Source organism: Pinus tabuliformis, chromosome 3_1, assembly GCF_031772625.1.
Source record: "Pinus tabuliformis cultivar Carrire ecotype Pingquan chromosome 3_1, CPIR1, whole genome shotgun sequence".
Taxonomy (NCBI): Eukaryota; Viridiplantae; Streptophyta; class Pinopsida; order Pinales; family Pinaceae; genus Pinus; species Pinus tabuliformis.
In genome coordinates this window covers 777188888-777199116 of record NC_142301.1, presented here as the reverse complement: position 1 = coordinate 777199116, position 10229 = coordinate 777188888, and the positions used below count along the sequence as shown (strand labels likewise).

Genomic DNA, 10229 nt, shown 5'->3' with positions numbered 1-10229 from the left:
AAGCATTTGAGGATGCTTTACTCTGCCATTTTTTAAAGATTTAGTTTACATAACTAATTATAATATAACAAAAGAACAAAATGTATTTAGCTTTTTGAAAAAACTGTGAAGCATTCAAATTGCAAACTTATAAATCCAACCAATTCCTCTCACACTATTCAAATAATTTCTAGATTCTCATTACAACAAAAAAACTCATTGAAAAATCTGTGAAGCATTCAAATTGCAAACTTATAAATCCAACCAATTCCTGCCACACTATCAAAAAAAAAACTGTAGAATGCCTCGCTTTGCTAATTTTTGTTAGAGTTGTTTTGTGGTTTATGGTTTTTCCCATGGTATTTATTTATGATAGAGATTATTTATAGACTAAAAAACCTATATTAAGTTGTCTTGCTGACCAGCGGGAACAAACAACAGTGTTGTTAGATGCCACAATTTCACAATTTTTGTAGGTACTTTGTAATCCTAACATTTTTCAAGATTTTGATTTACATAATAAATCATAATATAACAAAAATTATTTAACCTACTAAAAATAAGTTCATAAAACACTCAAATTTTACAAATTTCAAAACTCAAACTTATAATTCCAACCCATTCTGAACCAATTCTTACTAGATTTTAACATAAATAATTAGGAAAAAGATCCAAAATAAACCTACAGAAATAATTAGGAAAAATATCCAAAATAAACCTAAACCAAACATATGGAAACTTTAAACATGGAAATTTTTTCCATACTTCTTCTTAATGATGTACCTCTACACCAACCATTACAACAGCTAATTTATGTTTATTTCACACTTACATTAACTTACACCAACCATTACCATCCATTACCGTGGCTAATTTTTGTTTATTTCATATTTACAATAACTTCAATACATACATAATGAGAGCTCTAGCTTGATGCAAGGTAATTGAGATTGTCACCGCTGAATTCCACAGAATATACTTTTACTTCATCATACACCATTACATAAAGAGTGCCTCACATAATAACAGCTCGCCCCCCATATGCCTTGTGTACATTAAGTTCAGAGCATAAGCCTCTGCAGGGAAATCAGTTGCTACCCATATGTATGTTAGTTAAGGGCGTGGCTGGAGCAACCAGCTTCACCTCCAAAATCCAACCGGGTCATGCATTGCTGCATATAAATTAACATCAGCAGCGAAAATGTTGCTGGTCATATAAACTGGAAGAAACAACAATATATAATTGAAAGCCCTAGATTAATATAAAAGCTCAGTTGTAGTACCTCCTGTTGATGATGATCTGGAAATGGATGGGGATATTTACTTAAATAATTGCTCACACTTCCAAATCGTTCAACAAATTCCTGTTTTATTTCCCTAATCGCCATTGTGCCCTTTGGACACTGACTGGGTTCAATTTGAATGAGTCTAAAGATAATTACAGTCTTTGAAGTATTGAGCTCGTATGATTTTATCCTTCCATCATCCGAACACTGCAACATTCTCCTTATCCTTCCATCATCCTCTTCAGCCTGTTGTTTCCACACTTTATTCAAATGTGCCCACTCTTCATCTATCTGCATTTTTTCCAAACCCTTGTCAATGTAATTTTTGAATTCCGGTTTCTAATTTCTTTGAAATTTAAAATATAATGAGAACACTAAGCTGTTATACCCGTTGCTGAAAATTTCCATATTTAATAGATATTTGATCTGAAAATATAACGCATAGGAAGGTTTGTTCAGACTTATCCTGCATATGAAAGGAAGAGAAAATAAGCAATCAGAAAAACATTATGAGAAAAATATATTATAAAGTTGGAGTCATGGGGTTGGAGGTGAGGACCTGATCTTTGTGGACTGGTGGAGGATTAGCATACTTGATGTATTCATCAATACTCATTTCACGCGGGTCTAGCCCGACTCTAGAAGCCAAAGCATAAAAAAGCCCCAAAACGCTTATCACAAGATTGTCCCTTCATTCCAGATCGCAGATGACCTTGCAAGACTTTCTAATTTATGTAGGTTTCTTAGAACTAATATTTCTAATATTGGAAAAGAGTAACCTACACTGTCACTCTTATCATCTGCACTTTCACTCCTATTCTTGTCCAAGGCACTCCTATCATCTCCACTTTCATTCATATTCTTTTCCAAGGTAAGGAGCAACTTCAATTTGTAACTTGAGTGCAAAAGCAACATCTTCATATTTTGGAATTCACAAATACTGTTGGGTAGAGTTCCCCCCTGATAATTAATCAGATGAAAATTCTGCAACTTCTTCATATGTCCCATATTTCGGAGAATAACATGCTCGGGTGCTATAGAATCTCTTTCTGCATTTGCATCTGCATCATGTTCAAATGTTAAGTTTCTTGTCTCCAACCAAGCAACCTCTATATCCACTTTATTTTATGATGTTATCACTGTGGTCAACTCTATTAGATTGGAGAGCTTTGAAAGATCCTCCACACTCACTGCACAAACGGACTCCATTAATGGAAAGATGAGAGTGTTCAATGAAGTGAGTTGAGAAATATCTTTTGGAAGCTCATTTAGATTGTAGCATGCATCCAATTTGATATGCTTTAGATTCTTTAGCTTTCCTATCTGAATGGGCAATGAACACAATACCAAACAAGAACTAAGATTCAAAACTTGAAGGTTAGATAGAGTGCAAAGGCTGTCAGGAAAATCAACAAGATTTGCGTACCTGGCCAAGTTAAGAAACTTAAGTTGTTGAAGTTTTTGCACTGTGTCTGGCAATGTTCCTATGGATGTGCGTGACAAATCCAAAACCTTCAAAGACTTGATGTTTGAGAAAAATCTTTTTGGAATCTTTTCCAACTGGTTATTAGAGGCTAATACCAAACTCTCAAGCTTTAAACATTTCAAATAATTTGGAAGATCCTTTATAGGAGTATGGCTAGCCGATATGCGTCCGCAATCCCTCGTCTCTCTTTCACCATGAAAGTTTTGCAACATTTGACTTGCTAAAAATAAGAATTTCTCCTGGTCTTGGTTGCCTATGTAAATCACCATTTCACGGAGAGCTTCGTGAATCTTTAAATACTCCCCTGTATGATAATCACCATCAACAATATACTCCAGACTCTAGCAAGAACCTACTTACCAGTACTTTTATGCAATGCCACCCAACGTCCATCAAATAAGGCGTCTCTGCCCCGTTGAGTAACCCTTCAGGGTCCCATACTCGCACCAGTGTCTCCACAGGAATTTCCTTATCTCCAAGAAATGATACACAACTTAGAAAACATTTATGTAGATGGGAATCAGATAGATGATTAAAATTTCTTCTTAACTGTTGATAAATCTCTGCTTTAATGTTCGTTTAGCTCCTCTGGAAGGAAGTATTTGTGCTTTCCAAAAACTTCAATGCTCTTCCCCAATCATTTTGAGTCTTTTCGCAAATCTACATTGATGGCGAATGACAAACCTTTGTAGATTGAGGAATATTTTTTTGGCTATAGTCTCTATATTCTCTGGAACAACTTTATCTACAAAAGCTCCTCTTCTAAATAATTTCCATCCCTCCTCTGAGGACAAGGGTTTTATTTCCAGAAAGTCCTTTGCCCCCATTTTTTCAACAACTTCTCTGTTGCAGTTGGAGACTAAGAGTTTGCTACCATTATCATCCCCAATATTGACACCCACTTCATTAAGATCTATTTCATTCGACATGTTGTCTAATATCAGAAGAAATCTCTTTCTCTCCAGAGAAGCATTCAATTTCATTTTCCGTGTCTCAGCCGTAGAAATCCCTTCCAGACTTAGATTCAGTGCCTCAGCGATGGAATCCTGCAATTGTTCAATCTCAAAGCTCCCAAAAACTATAACCCAATGAAGACATCAAAGAAACCACTGAACTCTTTCTTGTAGTAATTGTAGATGATTTTGAGCAGGGACATCTTTCCCACTCCCGATCTACCATATACGCTGATTTTGTGACCTTTGCAAGAACTTTCCTCCAGCCATTTTTGTAGCTATCCCTAGGTAGATTGAAAGGCCGACTCAATGAAACCGGAGTCTGGAAGAGCTTGAAGAAGGCACTGAGACCGAGGCACAATCTACTCAGTATTGGAGGTCATGAAAAGCATGATGGGAATCGCCAAGGAATTCTTCGAAATGCCTTTGGAAGACTCGTCTGCAAGTTCTTTGTTCTATGCATTTGGTAGCTAAAGGGAACAATCCTGCCCTGCCCTGCCACACAAGGTTTTGAGCAGGCACATCTTTCCCACTCTCGATCTACCATATACGCCAATTTTGCGACCTTTGCGAGGCATTTCCTCCATCCATTTCTACAGCTGTCCCCAGGCAGATTAAAAAGCTAACTCGATGAAGCCAGAGATGGGCAGAGCTTGAAGAAGGCGTTGAGATCAATTACTAGATCTGCTACTAGACTGTTGTTCCCGACGCTGTATGTATTTTTGCCTAACTGTGTAACTGTTCTCATTTCTCCTTTCTTAACTAATTATTAATCCAAGGGCATAAACAATTCTAATCATGTAACATCCAATCCGACGCTCCAGACCGAGACACATGGCAATTTGGGAAATTGATTTCAGAGGGGAACGCCTTACAGCATAATTATGTTAAGCTATATAAAGTTAAACTTAGATGATGGAAATATTGATATATTTTCTTTATTTACTAACATTATATTATTAACTAAATCTTATGCTACAAATAAATTAAGACCACTTTGGTTTCCCTATAATAGTATTATATTGTTTTTTAAAAATAGTTTATTCTTTTGGTCTTTAAATGAAAAATTTAAAACTATCTCTAGTTTATAGATATTTTTGAAGTATCATTTAGTATCTTCAAGTATGTTAACAATAAGGTATTAAAGAGAGCATTTATTTTGACTTTCTGTATAGGGTTTTTATGCCTTATCAATAAGAGCCATGAGTATTTTCTTAGATTTTCTAGATGTGTATCTTCTTATATATGGAAACAAAATTGTCATGGATTAACTTATTTGTCTTTTCATTTTCAATAATATTAATGTCATGTTTTTCTATAGAATTATTTTTAATTATATTACCTTCATCATCTCTATCATAATTGTAGCATTATGAAGTCCAAGGATAAAAACTACTTCTCTTTTGGTTACAAATGAATAAATATAATTAGTATCAAAATAATGAAGCATTCAAAATGGTTTATCAAAGTAGAAAGAAAAAAAACAAGTTTTTACTATCTTAAGAAGGAGTGAGATTTAGTTTGTGCTCTAAGTAATCCTTTTTATTTGATATCTTCCTAATTCTTCTTATTTGTGTGTTTATTTATTTACTCCAATGGAAATAACAACTCTCATAGCCAATATTAAGAAGTTTGGGATGATGATGAGATGGTTTTTCATGATTAGTAGTATATGCATAATAACTTCATTTTGAAGATCATAGATGATAGTTGAATCCTTGGCTTGTTTAATTACATTATCTATATAATCTCATTAGTCAAATGCACCCATGCTCATCTTAGGATTATTTGACATTAGATTTTATTTTGTAAAAATACTCAACACATTCATTCGTATATATTGAAGGAATTTCGCAAATGGGGAATTTAAATCGTATTTTATAGAATTTTAATGGAATGGAATTTCAATTATAGGCAAAAAAATAAATTATGCATCATGTTATCTATTACCAATTAGATTAAAAAAATATGACTGCTGGGTTAATGTGAATATTATTTAAAATGTGAAAGAAACTATAACAGACACATTTTGAAATCATAAATTATGTCGAGGAAAAAAATTCCTTAAATATTATTGAGGAGAGATTAAATTGGCATTAGAATATGTAATGATATTATGCAACAAACATCCATTTGACATAAAATAGAAATAAATGTAACTCACTTGTTAAATAAGAATAATGAAAGAGAATAATCTTAAGGAGAGATTTTTTTTTTAAATACAAAAAAATGCATAAGGAAAGATTCTCTCTCAAACAAGATTGTCTTGATATATCTAGTAGACAAATGATGCGACTATAATTAAGGGTTTTAGAAAATAAATTGGGAAAGCACAAATATGACAATATGAATGTAATACTTCAATAAATATGGACTAGCATTCCCTTCCCATTCAAGAAAGAATTTTTCTTAACACTTGGATGTTTCCATATGAAGAAATATCCATTGTTGATATGTTGTTAATCTGTAGTAGTTGATGGCATAGACAAGTGTTCATCAACTAGGCATGGGAAGTACATTGAGAATTTAATTAATGAAGTTGTTGACTCATTCATTGATTTAATGGAAAACATATTTTTTTTGTGGCTTCAGTGGCTAAAGATCAAGAAAAAACCAAACTGAGGAAGGGCCCATGGACAATCGAAGTGGACATGAAGCTTCTTACGTATATAACTTTACATGGGGCAGGGCATTGGAATTTTCTGGCCAAAGAAGTTTGTACATAAATATCTTTAAATATATTTACGGATTGTTGAATGTCTATACAAATTTGTCCTTCTGTAGGTGGGAGTTTTGACATTTATCGCTTTTTATTTCTTGGAACTACAATTTATTCATGTCATGACACATTAGACAAGGAAGAGAACTTAATTCAACCAAGAGATTTTATATTTTGTACAACAGAAACTCGAAATTTATGTATGTTTCAGGCCTAAAAAAAGTGGCAAGAGTTGCAAGCTAAGGTCAAATAATTATCTCTTGCTTGATCTCAAACGCAATAAACTCACTTTCGAAGAAGAAGGTTTGATTATCAAAATCCATGACCGATGAGGAAACATGTTCAATATACATACCTATAAAAATAATTATGTACAATTGATTTTTGATATTCAATAGAGGTCTTTCTAAATGTATGCAATTTCAGATGGGTAGTGACAAAGAATGTAGAGGAAGAAATACATAGAAAATAGATTTAGAATTGGAAATGGAGTGAACAACTCTTATCATCATTCAGTAACAACTAAATATATTACAAAGGAGACAAGGAAATAAAGCTGATAAATAATTGAAGAAGGAATCAAATAAAAGTCAACTAAGCTCAAGTAACTGAACTAAATTCAAAATGACTGAGACATGTAGCAGATAGTGACATTAATGCTCTCAACAACACCTACTAATCTCAACTATTATAGTTATTGGTACTTACAATTCCCAAGTGCTCTCTTTGAAATTCAAATACAATTTTTCCCAATGGTTTTGTAAAAATACCTACGAGCTAATCTCGTGATCCAAAAAAAAAGCAAAAAAATGTCCATCATTGACAAAATCTCAAATAAAATGAAAGCATGTGCCAATATATTTGTTCCTTTTGTGAAAGACATATTTTTTGATAAATAAATGGTGGAGATGTTCTAAGAGAAAATAGGAGTTAGTTCCTTTTAATCATTTGAAAGATCTTTCAATAGAATTCTTAGCCATACTTCTTGGCAAGTTGTTGATGTTGCAATTACATACTCTGCCTCTATAGAAGATATTGAAACAATGGATTTTTTCTTAGATGCCCATGAGATCATATTTGTGCCCATGTGAAAAGCATATCCCGAGGTGCTTTTTCGATCATCTAAGATTTTTGCATAGTCGTTATCTATGTAGCCTGAAATTTAGAAATATTTAGAAAGTGTGTACAATAAGCCATAGCTTATTTTCCTTGCAACATATCTTAATATTCTTTTTGCAACCTTCTAATGGGAATTCTTGTGTGATTCCATAAATATGGAAACAAAAATAGTTACAAACATGATGTCAAGTCTAGTGCTAGTGAGATATATGAGACTACTAATTAGAATTATATACAAAGTAGAATCAACTCGTGGTCCTTCATCTTGTTTTCTTAGTTTGGTGCCTAGAGGAATTGGAGTGTCAACTAGTTTCCAGTTGATCGTTTTGAGCTTTTGGGGGATTTTAGTGGCATATGTTTGTTTACAGAAAAAAATTCCATTAGCATATTGTTAAATTTCACTTCCTAAGAAGTACTTCATGAGGCCAAGATCAATCATATCAAATTTTGTTTGTATGACATCTTTGAATTCTTCTAACATCATATTTTCCCTATATAAATAAGATCATCAACATAAAAGCACACTAAAAATTTGACCTTCATGAGTTTTTGTATAAAGAGATGGTTGAAGGTTGCTTTGGTGAAATCCACTTTTGATGAGGTAAGATTCAATTCAATTATAGTAAGCTCGAGGAACTTATTTCATGATATATAAGGATTTCTTCAACTTATACACCTTATGTTCCTATCTTGGAACTTCAAAACCATGTGGTTTATCCACATAAACCTCTTCCTGAAATATGCAATTTAAGAAAGAAAATTTTACATCAAGTTGAAAAACTTTCCATTTATGTTGAGCTGTAGTGGGTAGAAAAATTATGACTGTGACTAACCTTACTACTAGAGCAAAGTTTTCACCATAGCCTACACCAAGTTATTGTGAGAATCCTTTGCAAACCAACATTGCCTTATGTTTCTCGATTTATCCTTTTTCATTCACTTTGGTACTATAGACCCACTTGATAACAATGTTAGTTTTTTCTTTTGGTATATCAACCAATTCCAAAGTTTTGTTCTTCTCAATGGTTGTGATTTCCTCATTCATTGCATTAACCCAATGTTTCTCTTTTACTACCTCTTCAAAATGGGTTGGTTGTCATGAAGGAAAAGAAAAAAAAATTGTTGATAAAAATCATTTTCCTAGTCATATACGTCCTTAATGCTTCTAATTTTCTGATTATCTTCTAAAGATTATGCATCACTGATAAATTCACAACTGGAATCTGTTCCATTTTCAAAGCGGTGTGTCTCTTCCTATACCTGCAATCTTGGTAGTTGTGGTCAATGAACAAGATGATTTAAAGCTTCGTCAATTTGATCACACCAATATCTATTTTCAAAAAATTTAACATCTCCTCTTAAAATAAATCTCTTGGTGACTAGATTGTGGAGTATATAAGCTTTAAACTATCCACTATAGCCTACAAAAATACAATTTTCACTTATATCATCAAGTTCCTTTTGCAACTTCTCTAGAACATGAGAAAATTCTACACAGCCAAATATTCGAAAGTGAGATACATTCACCATCTTACCATCCCAAGATTGTTGAGAAAATATACTATAGTACGCAAAAAATTCAGCTGAATAGTCATTGCACAACCTTTTTTCATGAAGCATCCACCTTGCCTTATTCTTTATTGACTGATGTTTTCTTCTACTACTCCATTATGTTGCAAAGTGTATGTTCTTGTGTTCTTCATGATGATGCCCAGTTGTTGAAAAAATGTTTTGAAATAATTGGAACTATATTCTCCTCCTATTTATGATATGAGTACTTTCAAAGGCTTTGCAATTTCATTTTCTATTTTTTCTTTGAACTCTTTGAAGTATCAGAAAGCATCGAACTTATTTTTGAGAAAATAGATCCCTATCCTCCTGCTATATTCATCAATAAAGGTTAGAAAATAAATACTGCCACCACTGGATTGTGTTTGCATTGGGCTAGCTCTAAGGGTTCTTTTCTTCTAGTGGAAGATGTGGGAAATTTGTCTCTTTTATGCTTTGCTAGGACAAAAATTTCATAGTTATACTATTTTTCATTCGAAATAGGTAGATAAATGATGACAAAATATTTCTGAAGAAGAATTAGACTCTTGAAGGGAATATGGCCATTCCTAGAATGCCATAACCCTGTCTCATCCAGCCTTGACACATTGTGTGTAAAATACAGTGACAAATTTTGACTTTTAAGAGTCAACGGAAACATGCTATTCTTTGTTTTTTCTACCTTGGCTATTAGTCCTATATTGGGAGGTTTTTCATATATATAATAAGTGGTCTCTTGGAATTTTACATCATAGCCATGTTCTATCAAATGACCTACACTAATAAGTTTATGCTTTAGTTGTGGAACATAATAAACATCAGGTATATGTTTGTGTTGATTTTGTTTTGTAAAAGTAGACACAATACCTTTCCTTTTAGCTTTTATACATGAATGGTCTCCAAGGATAATTTTAGATGTGATGGAAGCATCAATGCAAGAAAACAAAATTTTGTTACCTATGATATGTTTGTTGTAGCGTTATCCAACAACTAAAGGTCCTCTCTGTGATTGTATTCAGAAAGATGGAAGGAGAGAAACATGGATTTAGATGATTCTCCTTCATTGTTGGAGATATGGATTCTGAATTCATGTTCATAATTTCCAAAATTCTTGGGGTGATAGCAGTGGACATTAGATT

At 33.1% G+C, this 10229-nt stretch overlaps 1 protein-coding gene across 1 annotated transcript; it reads right to left on the bottom strand.

Moving 5' to 3' along the window:
- Positions 1 to 784: 784 nt before the first annotated feature.
- Positions 785 to 4381, bottom strand: LOC149189696 (uncharacterized). Its single transcript, XM_089413264.1, has 3 exons — positions 1654 to 4381; positions 1263 to 1556; positions 785 to 1151 (listed from the first exon to the last, which is right to left on the bottom strand). Exons 1-3 carry the CDS (start codon positions 1735 to 1737, stop codon positions 1089 to 1091), a joined length of 441 nt encoding a protein of 146 aa, XP_089269390.1. The 5' UTR covers positions 1738 to 4381; the 3' UTR covers positions 785 to 1088.
- Positions 4382 to 10229: the final 5848 nt, after the last annotated feature.

Excerpts from the sequence above, each read along its gene's own strand:
- LOC149189696 (XM_089413264.1), bottom strand. The coding sequence starts at position 1,737 with ATGCAGGATAAGTCTGAACAAACCTTCCTATGCGTTATATTTTCAGAT. Across the intron at positions 1,557-1,653 it reads ATGGAAATTTTCAGCAACGG|ATAGATGAAGAGTGGGCACA; the intron begins GTATAACAGCTT and ends GAAAAAATGCAG. Across the intron at positions 1,152-1,262 it reads CAGATCATCATCAACAGGAG|CAATGCATGACCCGGTTGGA; the intron begins GTACTACAACTG and ends ATTTATATGCAG.